The 20,141-nt window shown below is 36.0% G+C and overlaps 1 protein-coding gene across 1 annotated transcript in view; it reads left to right on the forward strand.

Annotated features, from left to right (window-relative positions):
• The window catches only part of ERBB4 (erb-b2 receptor tyrosine kinase 4), a 608,719-nt gene that overhangs the window by 141,654 nt on the left and 446,924 nt on the right, over window positions 1–20,141 (forward strand). Inside the window, exon 3 of the mRNA XM_006778963.2 lies at window positions 8,551–8,737. Coding sequence (XP_006779026.1) covers window positions 8,551–8,737 — 187 coding nt within the window. The remainder of the gene's footprint in view (window positions 1–8,550; window positions 8,738–20,141) is intronic.

A 20,141-nucleotide genomic window follows, 5' to 3' on the forward strand; every position in this document is an offset into this window, starting at 1 on the left:
CACAAATGTCAGATTCCCTTCTTTTTTATGGCTGAGTAGTATTCCATTGGAAGTTGCCCAAGTGCCCATCGGTAGACGAGGGGATACAAATGTTGCGCATGTAAACAATTTGCGGGGATTTGCTTTTCAAAAACAGTCCTCAAAAACAGTCTTCATCTTAATTTTGCAGATGAAGAAACTCAGATACAAAAAGATAAATAATGTACCCATTACAATGTTGCTAAATGCTAGACTTGGAACTCAGGCAGTGCATTAGTTTGTTAGGACTGACACATGAATCATTTGATCATTAGCTTCTAGCTTTCAGAATTGAGAGAAAGTAAATTTCTGTTTAAATCACTCAGTGTGTGGTGATTTGTTAATTTAGGTTTAAAAGTTTAATTGTACCTATATAAACACATGTATATAAACACATATGTAGATACATATACATTTTTAGAGGTGTTGCAGTTTTTGCAGTATAGATTTTTCGTAATATAGACACATGAAATTGAGATTTGTGTAAGATTATATAAATGGATCGACCGATGCTCCCAACTTAATTTGTGTAACCTAACTCTAGTGTAGCAAGTCTATGATACAGGAATATTCCTGAGATGAGGTCAGGAGATAAAGGACCATTTGGGAATGTAGACCTGAAGCATGACTATTAAGAACTCTCTGGCCACCTAAGAAAGATATAGAGGGCAATGAAAAAGATGATTACTTTGAGAAAGGGGAGTTAAGCCCCCCTTTCAGTGGAATTAAGGTATACCCTGCCAGGAAGTTAAGGTTGAGAGCTGGCTGAGTGGCCAGGGATGAGTGAATAGCATGTACATTCTTAGAAAGCAGGGTTGGTAGCAGCAGTAGTCCCCAAGAGCCTGGCTCCTGGTGACTGAGTGCTAGCAGTTTTGCAGGGAAGAATTGGATGTGATTCTCTGTCCAATAGTGTTACTTCATGCTGACGTCCTCGAGTGTGGATTCAACCCTGCCACAGGGCACATGACATCTCATGTTACTCCATGTTTCCAAATCTAATTAGAACAGACGTTGAGTCCCTGCTGGCCTGTGTGGCAAAATCATGGGAGCTTTAAGGAAAGTGAGAAAACTGAAAGCAAGATGCCAAAGCCAAAAGCACCATCACAGGCAGAGGTTTTGCCTGGGAATGAAGTATATAGTCACTCACGTCCTCCCGCCACATGCAGCATGAATATGTAATGGTTGCTGTATCCTTACTAATATTTTTCCTGGTAAGTTTCTAAATACTATGCCACAGTTATGAATGTTCTCTGCTTTAGAAATTCCCAGAGTTGCTCTAAGGGGCAGAGACAGAAATTAATTGCCTAGGGAAACTTAATGGAAAGCAGTACTGATAGAGAGGTTACAATTTGCTGCAACATTTGTCACTGTCAGAAAACACATACATTCTACAGTCATTGCCAGGAGAGGGGCTTTCTCCCTCGCCTCCCGCCCCCACAGTTCTCTACTCCTTACTCTTTTCTGGGATACTACAGGTTATTTAGCTTCAAGTCTAGGGATCATAGTATTTACTACTATATTTGTATTGTTTTTGAATGATATATAATTGGATATGAGTACACAAGAAACTGGAGTAGAATTTATCAGAACTAGTTCGACTTGCTGCAGGAGGTCTTTAACAAAAGTAAAAAGGTACATTTTCAAATGATGCTTACATTAAAGAAAAATAACCAACAAAAGTAGATTTGCTGCATAATTCGAGTAGGAGAAAATCTAGGGAAGAATTTTACACACTTAGTAAAAAATGTATAATTGCTTTTAATGTATGTAAAATTGTTCCTAAACACTGATTAAATTTTCAAGAATCCTGAGGTTCTGCAATCACTTAAATCTTGAGGTAGACAAAGAATCATTTAAGGAGCTATTTATTCCTCCCACTGAGGACAAAGATAGAGAAAACTGCTAAAACAAAAGAATAAAAACCTGGTGGTGTGGATTAGGGGTTGAGCATTAACCCAACCAAGAGGTCACAGGTTTGATTCAGATCAGGGTACAGGCCTGGGTTGCTGGCTCAATTCCCAGTAGGGGGCATGCAGGAGGCAGCCAGCTGATCAATGATTCTTTCTCATCATTGATGTTTCTATCTCTTTATTCCTATCTCTTCCTCTCTCTCTGAAATTCAATAAAAACATTTAAAAAAAGAAGAAAGAAATTGTGCCAAATACAAAAAAATTACAGTTAGTTGTGAAATGAAATAGAATTTTAAAAATAATACTGATTTTTTTTTTCTGGAATGATTTGCAGGTAAATGGAAAGCCCGCTGAAGCAATGAAATCTTGCTAATCTTTGATTAGACTAGTATCCAGTGGGAATCTTAGGAAGTTTATAACTGCAGATGTCACATTAAAAATATTATATGAGAAGAATGCTTATAAATTTTTGCCCTTTAGAACAAACTATGCATTTTTTTTAGATTGATGGGAAGTTGGTAAAATTTATTTTGTTTTGCCATTTATTTTGATTTTCATCATCAAACGCCATGAGCAAAACAAACTTGCCCCTTGGCTTAGAAGAGTTTGAAGCATTTAGAGCTTTAATGATCTTCAGCTGCATTCACCCCTTGAACAAAGCAGATGTAGAAGCTTTGACAATGGAAATTAATCAGGTATAGTCTGCAGAAGCTAAGGCCACAAGGAGAGAGATACCTTCAGGTGAATATTCACTCTTTGGTTGACAAAATAGGCAATTTCCTGAGACTAAAACTTCCTGAGCAAAACCAGAGTTAGGGTTTCTCTTTGCTGAGGCTTTCTGGTGAAGTCTACTCACCACTGTGGTCCTTGGGCACAAATCATGATTGTGTTGTTCCAACAGTGATTTTGTTAGCAGAATGTTTATGAAACGTTTCCCATGGAAAACGATATCTCAAATGACCTTAAGCATAGCTTATACTTTCCAATTCCATTCCATTCAGCAGCCATCAGTGAACATTTGCTCAGTGCCAGAGTCTGTACAAGGGCTGTAACATACACAGAAAAAGTATAAGGAACCAGTCCTTTAGTTTAGGAATACATTGCAACTCAAAGAGGCAAGGCATAAACATGCCAAAGTCACAGAGCAAAGGAATTAAAAGCAACAGTTCTTATGCAATGATGTTATAATCAGTTTTGTTTTCAAATCGAGTTCTTCACAGAGAGCTCAATTTTGCTATTATTAGAAATAATATTTGTAATAGTTAACATCTATTGAAAACTTATTTGTCAGACACTTTTATTATATCTTCTAATCCTTATAAAACTTTTATAATAGAGGTATTGCTATTTTTTATTTTTTTTACAGATGAAGAAGGTGAGGTTTAGTAGAATAAACAATTTGATGAAGATCATGAAACCCTGGAGCACAAAGGCTGGGTTTGAGCCTAGCTTTGCTTGTCAGTTGAGCTTCCATTTCTTACTATTATAATTTCCTTAGATAGGTCCTTTGTTTAAGAGTTGTTTTATTTTCATAAAAAGTTCTTAGATAGTGAAAAAGATTGTGCTACTAAGATTCCGATGCCTGAAAAGAAAAGAACAATGGGTAACTGGCATGATTGTGTGACCATATCAGGCATTATAAACGTTAATTGGCACTTACAGATATCTCTTGACTTTTAACTGGATTGCTTAGTGAGTTGCCAAAATTAACATATAACCGTGTTATTGACTCTGTTTAAAAAGAGAATATTAAATTGTTTGTTGATTACTCATGATAAGAGGTGCTAGACAAGCTTCTTCCCTTTCTATAATTTTATCTGGTACCATAATTCAATTTAGATATATTTAGTGCATAGGGTGTGCCAACAATCATTAATAACCAAATAAACTTTAAGTGGTGAACTCCAGGTCACCACACAGTGACTGTCAAGTCAACTACACCAAGGTTTTGGAAGACAATGGCTTCGGCGCCCAGGCAGGTTGTAAATAACTTTCCAATGGAACTTGGCATCACCCGGAAGAATTCTAATTCTGGCTTCAGAGTAGACTAACTTTACACAGTGCATTTTTAAAAAGACATATTTATCGGAGTGATGATCAGACTGTTACATCTTTCTCAGCATTAAGCTGAAAGTAATCCGACCATTACTAAGTTGTATCCTGTGATTTTATTTTCTATCAGTATGCATTGTAGCTCATGTTATCTGCAGTGGAGCTTCTTACTGAGATATTTCAAGATATTTGTTCACAGACAGTTCTTAAGGGTACCTGAAAGGATGTGACTATGAATACCAGAAAAATAGAAGAATTAGGATATGGAAATTAAGGCATAATTGGTTGCATTACAATATAAGAATTTTAAATTTATCCTCCAAAATTTATTAAAAAGATGTTGGTCCTGTGAGCCCCTCCAGGCATAAAATGTTACAGCAACAAATCTTGGGTTGAGAGATTTGTGTTATCTTCCCCCCCCCCCTATTATTTACATTGTTTGTCTGGATAGGAGAACGGGATATGTGGAATAAGGTGAATAGGGCCTGCACATCATTATCATCAAATAATTCACCTGGCTGAATTACATATCACCTACTTCTGGTGGCTTTGTTCAAAGTGGGTTAAACAGATGCATCCTTGGTGTTGACATATAATGATGTCCAGAGTTCGCATAGCAAAAGGATATTGGTTGAGCCAATGTTTAAATTGCACACACTATTTTGCAAGACAAGAGAATAACAAGCAGAATGTACAATAAAAGAGACTCATTTTCAACACCAGAATCTCAGTTATAATAAACAATTCTTCCAGTCCCTGAATCTCAACAAAGGAGTAGCTGCTGCTTTAACCTGGACTTCTATAAAGAAAACAGAATTGTTTCAAAGAATAATTTAATGCCTGTCATAGAAAAAGACATTTATACATTTTATAATGTAAATAATTCAAATATAAATACATTAAATAATATGCAGATGCAGTTATGTTCAGAGTTATGATTTACTTTCTCTTATAACTGAGGGCACTTGAAGCTTCCTCTTTTATGTTGATTTGATCCTTCTCTATGTGTTCAGCTTTGTTCTTGTCTCATATCTAGAACACTTCTTATATCAGAGCCCTTATTATTTGCTGGTTATTTGTAGCTTCTGCTGATGTGTGTTTTAAAAGTCATGCTGAATAGCACATCTTTATTAATTAACTAGAGGCCTGGTGCAAGAATTTGTGCACCAGCGGGGTCCCTTGGCCTGGCCTGCAGGATTGGGCTGAAACCGGCTCTCTGACATCCCCCGAGGGGTACCATATTGTGAGTAGGGACAGGCCAGGTCAAGGGACCCCTCTGGTGCATGATTCAGGTTGCGGAGAGATTTGGGAGTTTGGCCAGCCAGGTAGGGACTGCAGGAGGGCTCCAGGGAATGTCCGGCCCATTTTGCTCAGTCCTGATCAGGTGGACCCCAGCAGTAAGCTAACCTATCAGTTGGAGCATCTGCCCCCAGGTGGTCAGTGCATGTCATAGTGAGTGGTTGAGAAGTCTTGGCGTATCATTAGCTTATTATGCTTTGATTGGTTGAACAGATGATCAGACACTTAGCATATTAGGCTTTTGTTATATAAGATAACTAAAAGTAGCTCATCTCCCTAACAAACACTGTAAAATTGCTACTGACTTTACCTTTTCACTCATAAGTTTCTTGTTTAAAAATATATTTTTATTTATTTTAGAGATGAAGGAAGAGGGAGAGAGAGATAGATAAAAATATCAATAGATTGATATTGAGAATCATAGATCGGCTGCCTCCTGCAAGCTCTACCCTAGACCTGGAATAGAAACATGACCCCCTGGTTCAGATTGATTCTCAACCATTGAGCACAAGTACACACAATTGAATGGACACTGTAGCCCACACATCCAAAATCCATGTCCTCCCCACTCAAACATTTGTGCCTGGACTACCCATCCTCCCAGGTGCATGGTCATTGGTGGCAGAGTCTGCTGTGCAAAGGACCGAGCTGGGAAAGATGGTATCACAGGCCCTGAATGACAACTCAGGGATATATGGAAATGAAGTTCTGGAATCACAGTGGTTTGGAGCTTGGTCAAGTGCTGACTCCAGATGGGCACTTCTCTTGTCTCCACAGACTTTGCTTAGTGGAGAAGGTGTGGACAGAGAACAGCTGGAATGCAAAACAAACACTTGTTGGTTCTCACTATGTACCATCACTGTTCTGGTCACATGGGACACATGATTGAACAAATCAATGTTCTGTCCTTGTAGAGCTTATGTTCTTGGAATAGGAGCAATGGACTGTTATTACTAAATTTGATAAATATATACACTCCATAGTGCATCAGAAAGTGAGAAGTATTATAGAAACAAATAAAGTTAGAGCAGGGAATGTGGCAGGGTTGGCCTCTACTGAGAAGTTGAGATTGATGTAAAAACTTGAAGGCAGTGAGGAGATTAGCCAAGAAGATAACAAGAGGGAGAGAAACTCAAGCTTTTGAGAGTGGTGTGAGAACCTGGGGATAGGACCACAGTTGTCATGTGGGAAGAGCAAAGAGAATGTACAAGATGGAGAGTTAATAAAAAAGAAGTCAGAAAAAAAACACTGATGGCCAGATTACATAGTGCAGCACTGCCCAAAAGAATTATAAGGATACCTATAAAAATGTAATTTAAATGTTTGTGTAGCCACAATGAAAAGTTAAATAGGACCAGGTCAACTTAACTTTAATAATCCACTTTATACAATGCAATTTATCTAAAATGTAATTTTAATGCTTAATCTCTGAAGTCTAGAGTGTATTTTGCAGTTACAACACATCTCTCAATCTTTACTAGCTACATTTCAAGTGCTTAATAGCCAAATATGATTGGAGCTTACTGCACTGGGCAGACCAGATAGAGGTTTTGACTCATCATTGGAAAAACTTTGCATCACTTGGAGTGACTTGGGAGATGATTCAGCATTTTAAGAATTTAAGTGTCATAATTTGATTTTTGTTTAAAGATCAGGGGTAGCCTTAACCAAGAAAACACCATAAACGATCAAGGTATTTATTGCAATAATATTGATGAGGAATGATGGTGGCTCAGATGACAGCAGTGGCTGACATAAGAAGTGTTTGACTCCCTAATCATTTTAAATATGGGACATATAGGAAGGTGTGTGAGAGGAGAGTCAAGAATGACCTCAGGACATTGGCCTGAACAATAGGAAGGATAGATTGACTTCAGTTGAGATGGGATAGGCTACTGGAGGGATGGGGGAAGGAAGATGCCGGGTCAATTGTAGATTCGTGTGTCTGAGAAGTGTATCAGATATTCAAGTGAAGATGTAGAAAAGGGAGTTGGACATGAGTGTGGAGTTTAGGGGAGAGTTTGGAGGTAAAAGTTTGGAGATTGGCAAACTTGAACCAGGATAAGATCACTGAGGGAGTAAAGGTGGAAGGAGAAGAGAATACCAAAGACTGAGCATTGGGATATATGAAATTAAGAAGTCTAAAATAACATGAAATTGACATTAAAATAAAATGTTTTAGTACTTTTGCAGTGTATTTAATTTTTTACAAAAATGTCACACATGTTCATAACTGTCATTATGATCTTGTTCTTTTTACTGAAAAACTATACCTTTATTTTTTAAATTGGATTTATTGGGGGTGATATTGGTTCACTGAACCATACAGGGTTTCAAGTGTACAACTCAATAAAGCATCATCTGCCCACTGCATCCTGCACCCATTGCTCCAAGGGAAGTCACTTTAAATGAAACCGAAAGCCTTTTTGGTGACTTTTTTTGCTTTAAAATGCCTCACAAACCTTGAATTAATTAACTCATATTATAGATAACTACATTAAAAAGTAGACAGTGAAAATATAAATTGTGTTCATAATCAAATTAGTGACCATAATGTCTTTAATGCATATTTTTATATATGTGTTCGCCAGAGACAGATGAGGCCACTGTTCTTTGATAGTATAACATTCAACACCAAATTAGTTTAAAATCTGTCCCACAATTTACAAACTGATACAGCTTTGTTTTATTTGTGATAAGCTTACCAGCTTGCATTTTTATATGAAGTTTGATTGGTGGTTATGTGTTATTACTCATTTTAGTCTGTCAATAAATGAGATTTTGCCCTCGCTGGTTTGGCTCAGTGGTTATAGTGTTGGCCCGTGGACTGAAGGGTCCCAAGTTCGATTCTGGTCAAGGGCACATGCCTGGGTTTTGGGCTAGATCCCAGTGGGGAGCGTGCCAGAGGCAGCCAATCAATGATTTTTTCTCTCATCATTGATCTCTCTCTCTCTCTCAAAATTAATAAATATATTAAAAAAATAAAAATAAGAAATTATATTCAACTCTTAAGTATAAAAAATGCCTCATAAAACAAAATCCATTATTTTACTGTAGGCACATACATGACAACTCATATTTCAAATGAGATTTTAACTCTTTGTGATCTTGTATTATCCAGGCAATTGTTTACTACACAGTGTGGAAATGGGTGCATTACTAATACTGAAAAATAAACTTAAGTGACTCATTTTTATCTAAATGACTACATAAATATACTGATAAACAACCTTTAATATTTTAACACAGGCATTTATTTGTATCTTTTCAGTCTATCCGAGAAGTCACAGGCTACGTGTTAGTGGCGCTTAACCAGTTCCGTTACCTGCCTCTGGAGAATTTACGCATTATTCGTGGGACAAAACTGTATGAGGATCGATATGCCTTGGCAATATTTTTAAACTACAGAAAAGATGGCAACTTTGGGCTTCAAGAACTTGGATTGAAGAACTTGACAGGTAAGGAAAATATATAACATAATAAATATACTCTCATCATTATAACGTTATAGACACACACCTGTGTGTGTGCGGTTACTGCAGTGTGTGTTGCATTGAGGAACACTATAAAGCATTGAATACCTCCTACTTATTCATTTTATGAGAAGGTATTCCCTATGACTCCCTTGTTTTCTGTACAGAGATTGTGAGTGCAGTCTGAGGGTTACCTTAATACTGTTATCTCAGCTGCACAGAAGTACACCGTTCAGGAAATGCTCAGTGACTGAAAACTGAGATAGGAAGCAGGTTTAAGAATGCTTTTTGGGGGTCTCAGGTGAATGGCCAGCCATATCATCAAAGCTGCAGCGACGCACCTCTCTCGTTAAAGCTCAGTAAATACACAAGCCATTGTATCTAGTATTTTATATAATTCCATATTTTTGGGCAACATATCTAATTTATTAACTCAGTGTTGATCTCTCTTATTTACTAACTCGCTAAATGCCCTGTGATTCTTTCTCAGAGTGCTTTTATTTCATATCATCAGTGCTTTCCCCGCCTAATCAAGGAGATAGTCTGCTATCAGCCTAATGTTATCATCTTGCTACACTTTGTAGGAATTTGTTTTTAAACTGATCTTTGCAATCCCACTGATATCTTCTCAGTTCAGACACTTCATAGTTCACACAGTTCATAGTTCGTACAGGCTGTGGTGGAAGGCATTTTGTGGCAGGGTTTCTAATCACAAATTTTGCCATGTGTGCCTGTAATCAAAATGTGCTAATTAGTAATTAATTATCATCCCACAGTGGGATAAAGAAGTCGAAGCTATTAATTTAATCTAAATTAATATCTGTATATTTTGCATCAAAATATATAGTGCCTTTCTATGTATTTGAGTTCATTCACTGCTGTTTCTTGATATTGACAAACAAAATACTTTAGAAATATTACTTTAAAATATTAAGAAATATATAAGCTTCTTATTAACAGGATATTTAAATTATTAGTTTATTGTATTTATAGTGAATGTAAATGATATCCTTTTAAGTTAGAAGTAGCTTCATAATTAGCCAGACATGAGAGCTAAAATTGGAATATTTTGGATGAAGAAAGGAATACTGATTATGTTATTGACTTTGGACATGATTACATAATGGAACTGAATGCATAATGATAAATGCAAAATTTTTGGAACCTATAGATTACCTCATCAACATTTTTATTTTTATTTTGTTTCAAAGATAGTTATCTTACAAAAAAGCAAGTATTTTTTTGTTTTGTTTTTTTACTAAATTACTACTTGCATGGAAATAATGATAGGAGGAAAAACTTGGAAATGGAATAGAGAACATTGAATGATTGAAATTAGGACTCTAAAAATAATATGGTTCAGTTAAAAGTTGCATAGGAAGCATTGTGTTTTCTTCACAACTTTTCTATGATTAAATCAAAGAAGAAATGAATAACGGTTTTGAAATTTTTATGATTCTTGAATTATATTATTATTTTATACTATGTGATATTTATAGACTTTTTTCATACATAGGTACAAACTTAATACATGAATATGTACATTTTTCTCACCATACTTTACGTTAAATATTTGAATTTGTATTTTATGAATTATAAGGATATGTATTTGAGTATGTGAAATTTGGGATCTACAAATATATGACTTATGTTTTTCAAAAGTTGGCTAAATGCTCTCCTTTTTTAAAACCAACATATTTATGTACTAGTGCCTTTATTTAATAGTTTATAAATATTCTAATTGGTTAACTGCATGTTAGGTCATCCTGATTAGATTATTTTTGAGATGTGGACAAAAACACATTTTAAAAAAAGTGAAATGCTAAAATATTTTGGGGAGGCCTCAATAAAAAAGTAAAAAATGTATTAAGTTTAGTGAATTCTGGGTCAACTAGAAATAAAATAAAATGCTTAGTCCAGGAGATGCATCTGAATGATGTTGCATTTGAAGAATGGAACTTCTGACCATCACATTTGAATGTCTGTCTTCAAATATGCATAAGCTATTAATGAAAGTAGTACAAGTAGCACAGTACCTTTTAAAGTCTAAGTTTCTCAACCACCTTCACATTATTCAGTAATGTTCAAATAAATAACCTGATACTGAAATGGACAGGCCATTTGTATTTGACTCAGTGTATTTTTAAAAAGTATGGATGTGGAATGAGAAAATTCTCTATTCAAAAGTGAGAGCCCTACTTACGGTCTGTCTCCCTCTTCTTTAAAATTGAAAAGAAAATTCCATCTCATGACGTTGTTTTAGGCGTTCACGAAATAAGGCAAGGGACTTGTCAACCATGCTCCTTTCTCATAGAGGACGCTTAGGGAACCTTAGTTTTCCTTCTCTGTATTGTTTTGCTTTTAGCTTGTTAGCTTTCCTCTGTGTCAGCACACTGATGGAACAACCATACATGTTCTGCGTGTTCAAATCCTTCCTGTTGCTTCACTGAGGTTTTGAAAGGTGACTTGTTTAGACAAAAAGTTGCTCCAAATTTAATAGCCTCTTCGGATACCACTTTGAAACTGCTTTAAGTATAAGATCATTTCTCTGGAAGTGAAAAGCCTGAGGCTTTATTAATTAATCAATTGATTAATTAATTAATTTTCTTTTGTCTACTCTCCGTACCACTGCTGTCTTCGGTACTCCCCAGGACTGCTCTCCTGTTGTTCAGTGGCTCGGGCCAAGCGCCTGTTGCCCCAGCCCTTCATTTCAAATCTCCATCATCATGTTTCATCTTTCATTGGCCCTGACATTTGTCTTGACCTAAACAAGAGACATATTTGTTCTGAGTTCTTTTTCTGACATTAGAGTTGCTAAGTGTTCTTCAGTTGCTCTGTGTAAGGTCTGACTAATGTTTGAGTGGGTTCAACTAGCCTAGTCCAGATTGCTGTCAGATACACTGTTTAACAAAGGTACTGCTAATATTTACATGAAGAGAGCTATGCAGAATATTCTGAAATCTGAATAAAATAATTGATTCCAAGAATACTCCTAACTTAAGGATAAATTACTTGGAAAAATTATTTGATCAAAACGAACATATTGAAAATCCTCTGAGTCAGATGGAATCCATGAAGAGTGGTACATTCTTATGAAGGTGTCAATTTTAGGATAAGGTCTACAATTTCTAAAAATATGATATTCTAATCAATGTTTTTATTTTTTTAAAAATATATTTTATTGATTTTTTACAGAGAGGAAGGGAGAGAGATAGAGAGTTAGAAACATCGATGAGAGAGAAACATCAATCAGCTGCCTCCTGCACATCCCCCACTGGGGACGTGCCCGCAACCCACGTACATGCCCTTGACCGGAATCGAACCCGGGACCCCTCAGTCTGCAAGCTGACTCTCTATCCACTGAGCCAAACCGGGTTCGGCTCTAATCAATGTTTTTAAAGAACATTGTTTGCTTGTCATGCCAAATGATGTATAGTGACTAAAAGAAAGAAAACCATAAGCAATGTGTTTTTGTGTACAGGTAAACAGAAACATATATTTGAAAGGAAATGTTATCAATATGGGATCAGATAGAGTGACCATTTCAGCAAATTTCTAGGATGTGTTCTTAGATTTAGAGAACCACCTTGTTGTCCCTAAGATACACTAAGATCTGTATGTACTCTTCCCTGAGAGAGAGAGCATATTAAGGTAAAAATACTCCGTTATGAAAGCTCATTTGTGGAGAAAGCATGCTTGTTTGCTTATGACATTCAGAAAATGGAAGAGGGCCTTTGCTCTGCAGGGTCCCAAATGCAATAATAGAAACTGATTAGATATCACCATGAATCTATGATTTCATCTGAGGAAAACAGTAAAAATATCAGAATATCTGCTTCCTCACCTTTAGAGCAGGACATTAGCTTTGTTGGGTCTGCAGACACCAACAATGATGGAAGGAGACTTGACGTGGGGTCATGAACACATAACGCAGTGTAGAGATGATGTGTGTGAAATTGTGCTCCTGGAACCTGGATAATTTTGTTAACCAGTGTCACCCCAATAAATTTAGTAAAAAGAGGGAAAAAAGAGTTGGCAAACTTTCTGCATCCATTTCCAGTCACCAAGCAATGCTGGGGCCAGAGTCATTAGCTCTTTGCACATTCTGAATTGCTAGAATCAAACCAGAGCTCTGGAGGCAGTGTGAGTCATGTTTGGGAATAACATGAATTTGTATTTTAGAAGGGATAATGAATGTATGCAATCTTTGATAAGTCTCTAATGCAATTTAAAATATATGTAAATGTATCATCTAGTAAACTCTCTGTCTTAGATAAGAAGTGAGGTATCATGTTGCTGTCTTCCAATGTTTATTGAAGGCACAATTATTATAATTCTTATATTGTTATAGATTTATACATTTTAAAAAATGCTTTCATGTTCCTTTTAAAAAATATTTTCCCACACACAGTCCAAGAATGCTGACTGGGAAAGTATTTTTATTGTTATTTTGCATATTAGGACACCAGACCCAAGGTCTTGTGGCTAATAGGGCTAACTTGTGTGAAATCTAGACAAGTTCCCATCTCTTCATATTGTGCCATTCATAACAATGCTTAGGACAATTTCTCAGGATAAGACCACAGTCAGTGAAATAAAAAATTTCCTTTAAACATAAACAAAATTAGGCAGAAGAACTTAAGGTTATATTTTAGAAAGAACTTTGACTTTAATTGTGGCATGATACTTGAATATATCATGGGTGTATGTATGGAAAATGGCAGTAAGTTAACAAAAATACATACATACACAAAATGATAATATTGTAAACACTAGATTTGATTTAAAAGATCAATTAGCTCACTTTATAACCACTGCCATTCAACAGTGGCTTTCTAAAGTCAAGGTTACTATACTCTTAGCCACTAACTGACAAATATTTATTAATAGTTTTAATGGGAAATGTTTAGGATTCTTTGAAATATGATGCCAGTTCAAATATTTATTGGCTTTGTTTTGTTCTACTTGTATATTCAAGACACACTGAGATATGAGCCCTTCCAAATTATATCTACATATCTGTCTCCTCCCAGTAAATATTAAATTTCTCACAAATATTTACCCACCAGACACTGTGTGAACACATTGGAAAGTACTTTCCCCACTACTATTATTATTACTTAAGAGTCAGGTGCCTCCATTTTCATGGTTTACCTTCTAAAGCACTACTGCCCAACAGAACTTTCTGTGATGATGGAGACATTCTCAGCTGCACCCTTGAGTAGCCAGTAGCCAAGATGTAGCTGCTTAAAACCTGAGATATGGGTAGTGAGATGAAGGATATTAAATTTTAATTTTATCTAATGTTAAGTCAGTTAAATTTAAATAGCCTCATGTGATAGTGGTGATCATGTTAGTGCAGCACTGAATGGACTCCGTGTCTTACCACGCCCGATCAGGAGGTGAGGGTTTCATTACCAAGCATGGCTGATCAGAGCACAAGCTCTGGGATCCAGACTCCCTCTGTTCACATTCTCTTCTGAGGCAAGAAATTCACCTTTCTAATCCTCCGTATTCCCATCTTTAAAGGAGTATAATGAGAATCCATAGTTGTAAGGTGGTTGTGAAAGTGGAATTATAAATTTCACATACAGCATTAAATGTAGCTCCTGCAATAAATGGTATGCCATTTTTGAGAAAAAGTTTGCTTTTGGTAAAAGGAAATAGAAGCAACCTATTTTTATAATAATTGAAAGCATGTTAGGGTGATGTAATTAAATTATAAAATATAAAATGTGTCATTTATGATTTAGGATATAACCACATTTTATATTTGAGTCAGCTGAATTCTGGAGGCCAGGTATTACTTCTTAAAGTGCTTTAAGCTGGTAGATGTTATGACTTAGGTTTTCTTGTTTGTCAGAAATGTGACTTTTTAAAAATTAGATTTTTTTTTTTACTCTTACATTCAGTTTCCACAATATAAGTATATATATTATATTATAAAGAGTTCCCATATTCTATTTCTTAATGACTTAATAGAGACAAGTAAGGACTAGGAGATTTATGATTATTTTATTACAGAGAAACTATATTGGAAAGTGTTGAGAATTATTTCTGGTATAGTCATTGCCCATATCTTTAGGATTCCCAAGTCCATAGTCAAAGTTTATTATCATAACATAACATTTACTTAACAACAACTAAAGCACAAAAGAAACTCCTCCATAAAATATTTTCTGAGCCGAAACCGGTTTGGCTCAGTGGATAGAGTGTCGGCCTGCGGACTGAAAGGTCCCAGGTTCGATTCCGGTTAAGGGCATGTACCTGAGTTGCAGGCACATCCCCAGTGGGAGATGTGCGGGGGGCAGCTGGTCGATGTTTCTCTCTCATCGAAGTTTCTAACTCTCTATCTCTCTCCCTTCCTCTCTGTAAAAAATCAAAAAAATATATTTAAAAAATATTTTCTGAAATAGTTATCTACCATATATCATTAAATCTAAATATAGTAATATGTAAAGAAAATAGAGGTACAACAAACCTCATTACTTTCCTAGAATTATAGCAAGATAACTATTATAGTGGTGAAACTGTTCACTATAGAAGTATATAAAACAAGTTGCAATAGAAGTGGCCAATATTTCATAAATATTAAATTGAATTTTCCACTTATCTAAATCTATCAGGGAATAGATAAATGAGAATTTGCATGGCTCAACACCTTTTGATGTAATAAACATTACTAGCCAGGAAATTTGAATTATTCTGTGGTTGATTTATTGACACTACTGGTAAAAGAGATGAAACTATTGTTCAAAGGAGAAGTCATTCACACTAGGAAGTTTCTTAAACTTTGCCCTCTTAGGATACATGTGAGGTAGAATATCAGAGAGAAAAGAGGATCTTTTCACTTGTAATTTCTTAACCCATGTAATACCAGTCTACCCAGAAATTCAATACCTGGCTTTTCTATGTTGCTCTATGGTAGTTCCCATAATATTTTCCCTTTCCCCGCCCTTAATACTCTATGACCCATTCTGCGCAATACATTTTATACCTCCTAGCTAAAATTGTATTGTAGGCTAAGTCAAATTGTTTTCAATCATAATAATCTTAACTATTTTCAAAAGTATTTACAGGGAAAAGTAAGAAAGATGGTGATCCACAGCTTCTCTTCTTTCTAAGATAATTCAATTTACTCAATCTCATTTGCTCTGTGATACAAATTAGAAGTTTGATTTTATAGTATCAGTAATATTGAGAAAAGCTAATATCAGAAAGTTCAGTTATTTTCTATCCACTATGAAATAAAAGGCCTCAAGCTTTAATTGAAGGTTTTTAGTAACATATAATGAGCATATTCTGCCAACTATTAACAAAGTAAATAATAGTTTTAATTGTAAATTGTTCCCCCAGTTCTCTAAGCTTTCTACTTTAATATTTAGGAGGTGGCTCTATATTATGTTTAATTCTACATCTGCTGATATCCCATCGAGAATCCTATTATAAATTCTGCTAGTTTTAAAAATATATATATTTATTGATTTCAGAGAGGAAGGGAGAGGGAGAGGGAGAAAGAAACATCAATGATGAGAGAGAATCATTGATTGGCTGCCTCCTGCAGGGCCCCCACTGGGGATTGAGCCAGCAACCCGGGCATGTGCCCTGACCGCAAATCCAACCATGACTTCCTGGTTCATAAGTCTAGGCTCAACCACTTTGCCACTGTACCCAGACTGCTAGTTTTTAAACTGTTCATATTACCAGAATTTTATTAGTTGTTGGACCTTTGTTTGTTTTTAGAACTTATTAATTCTTGACACTATTATAGTTGTCTCCATTCCCCCCCTTTGCCTGCCTCCATCCAGCTCCCATCCCCCCTTCCCTCTGGCCATCACCACACTATTGTCTATGTCTATGCATCATACATATATGTTCTTTGGCTAATCCCTTCACCTTCTTTCATCCAGTTCCCATCTCCCCTTTCCCTGGGACATGACCCAGTTGTAATCCAAATGCATCATTTGTCCACAAAGCATTGTGAAATGTGACACGAGCATTATAGTATCATTCAAAGAATACCATTTAGCATGTATTGCAAGGCAAAGATAGAGAAGATAATAGATAATGAAGGCAGTACTTGCCATATGTACAGATATATATATTCTATGGTATAGGCAGAAAAATGAAATGAAGCACAGAAGCAGCCCACGTCATTGCTATCACTTTTCACAGAGTGAATATGAGACTGAATTTCACACATATGCATTACATTGTCATTTCATGTAGTTAGAAATTACATGTCATAATGATAAATCTTTGCAATTAAAATTGCATCATGCTTCAAATGCAGACCTGTGGTGCTCAGGGAAAAGGGGTGAATCAACAATTAGTGTCTTGGCTCAAGTGCCTCTTAAAAATTAAGAAAAATCCTGCTATCTTTTGTGTAACATGAATACATCAGAGATCACCTCCTTTGTGACTTTAGTGAGGATTAGCTGCATAATTTAGGTAGCGATTCAATTATTTTATGTATTTCATATGTATTACTAGGTCAGTGACTTCTCATGTTACATTTGGTTGATTACTAAATGTAAAATATTGAAGAATATTTAAAACTCAATAGTACTTATTGAACCATTTTATGTCAATATGGTGCCTGATTTATATTTAAATTAGAGATTTAATGCAGCTTTTTACTTCATTTATATTTTAGTCAATTAAAATGTGACTTAGAGATATTCAGTATCAGAGAAGATTTTGAAACATTTTCCTTCTGCATCACAAGAGCTTACATTTAAAAGAAGAAATAAACAATAATATATAAAACTCAAATTGATAGAAGTTAAAGCTGCAAACTACATAACTAAATTTTGCATGTACAGATAAACATAAAATGGTGTTCCACAGATGTTTCTCTTTGAAAAATATTTTTCATTATAATTGCAAAGACTACTTAAACCAAGTAGTTTGTAAAGTAGAAAAAGTCCTTTGAAATAAATGCAAAAAAATTAGTAAGGTGTAAAGGACAGTTGAAAATCCATAGGTGTCTATAACCTTGGTACATATAACTAAGAGACAACATTGATTGTTGCTATTTATAGTTCTCTGATTGTCACTTCATTCATAAAAAAAAAAGTAAAACAGTCACAGAGAATTAAATAGCTTTTATTGTCTTTTATTGTGTGAAAGATATACTCCATGACTTGGGCATAAAGTCAGGGATAGTTTGGGGGAGGAGAAAATGATCACAATTGAGCTCAGAGGTAAAATGTTTGAAAGATTCTTGGCATAGAAATATAAATTTTGCCTTAGAATGTTGATTTATAACCCACAGTTCAAAACCAGTTTATTTGTTCTAGATGAAAAAAGTGTGTTTCTAGATTAGAAAGCATACTCTATTCTAGTCTCAGCAGCATGAAATAGGAGAAAAAACTCGAGTTTTAAAACCTGATCAATTTGAAAGTTTATACTAGCACTGCAACTTACAAGGGAAATGTCAAAACCATATAAGTGCCATCTCTCAGTTTTCTCACCTGAAAATGAGAATTTAATGAAAGATGTCTGCACCCGCCCAGTGTGGCTCAGTGGCTGAGTGTCAACCTCTGAATCACAAGGACAGGGTTCCATTCCCGGTCATGGCACATGCCCAGATTGAGAGCTCTGTTGCCACTAGCAGCCAATTAATCATTCGCTCTCTCTCCCTTCCTCTCTGAAATCAATTAAAATTTATTTTTAAAAAAGATGTATACATCTTAGTGCTTTACTTCTTTTTTTTAGGACAACTGAGGACATGATATTAACCCTTTGAAATAATACTAAATTTATTATGACACTAAATTTTTGCTCTCTGAACTCTTGGGAACTTAAGTTCAAGCCTTTAATTAAAAACTGCAATTCCATGTGGATAGGAACCTCCATTAGGGTTTAATTGTTCAGTTACCACAATAATAATATCCACACATGTGTGCATTTATTTTCCTGGTGAGATTGGGGAACGTCAGGGGAAAAGCGCACCACTGGATGACATTTAGGGAGAAAGCAAAGAGGAACATAAACTGAGCAACAAAAACATTTTAGTTGGTTTTGAATACCGAGTTAAGCCAAATTTTCCCAGTGGTGCAAGCAAATCCTATCCATTGTTTCTCATTTCTTATTTTCTTAGTTCTTCTCCAGTATTCAGTGCCCCTGCTGAGTAAAGCTACCAATTCAGCTGAGAATTCATTTCCCCAGAGACTACTTTTATACAGTATCTGAAACTCATTAATCATTGCTTCCTTTTAAATCCTCATTACACAGGAAAGAATGCGATTTGAATGCCTAGGTACTTCATACCTGGTTCTAAATAAGCAGAAACAATACAAAGTCTATTTTCAGGCCTCCTCACTTGCTGAATGTACAAAAAGGATATTTTCATGACTTATTTTAAACTAAGGCCTGGTGCACGACATTCATGCCTGGGGGGGTGGGGGGTCCTTCAGCCTGGCCTGAGCCATATCACAGTCTGGGAGCCCTTTGGGGATTCCAACTGACATCCTTAGTGCTGCCCCTTCAGCCTGGCTTGTGGCTGAGCGGTGCTCCCCCTGTGGAAGTGCACTGACCATCAGGTGGTATTCCCTCTGGTGGTCATTGTGCATCATAGTGACCAGTCATTGCACCATACAGTCAATTTGCATATTACCCTTCTATTATATAGGACTAGAGGCCCAATGCACGGAATTCCTGCAAGAGTAGGCCTTCCTTGCCCTGACTGCCGGCACTGGCTTTTCTCTGGCGCCTGGGACCCGGGCTTCCCTCCAGCCGCCAGCAGGCACCCAGGACTCAGGCTTCCCTCACAGCTGTGGCTTGGTCTGTAAGGTCATTAGGAAGGACTTCTGGTCTAATTAGCATATTACACTTTTATTATTATAGATAGCTAAATCTATTTGAAAAAAATCTCTTCTGAGACATTTAGACATGATGATAATATTATTTGTTTCTCAACTTGAACTTCTGTTGCTGGAGTTTTAGTAGGTACTTGCTATAGCACGGCGGGGTCTCTGTCAGTGTGTAAGGAAGGCGAACCATGTGCTGTCAGAACAGTGGAGACGTGAGGCACCTGCAGAGTCAGCTTGGTTTCCAGACTCTGGAACTGCCTGAAGCTTCAGGGTTGATTCTAAAATTAGCTGTTTTACTCTGAAGATAAAGACTCAGAGAAAAATTTTTGGTGGCATTTCTCACAGGTTCATAGACTTACTTCATATTTGAATATATTCTCTTACCCTATAATATGGTAATCAAAAGCTTAGATTATACAGAACCAGTATAGAGTACTAATATAATTTTTAAAATGTATGTGCACAACAAACAGGCTTTTGTAATGTAAGCAAATAATTACCATGGCTTTATTGTTTGCATGGCATAAAAGCATAAACTTTTTAAACAATGATACTTAAGAGAAAAATTGTAG

This window comes from Myotis davidii, unplaced genomic scaffold (genome assembly GCF_000327345.1).
Source record: "Myotis davidii unplaced genomic scaffold, ASM32734v1 scaffold268, whole genome shotgun sequence".
In the NCBI taxonomy this organism is placed as follows: Eukaryota; Metazoa; Chordata; class Mammalia; order Chiroptera; family Vespertilionidae; genus Myotis; species Myotis davidii.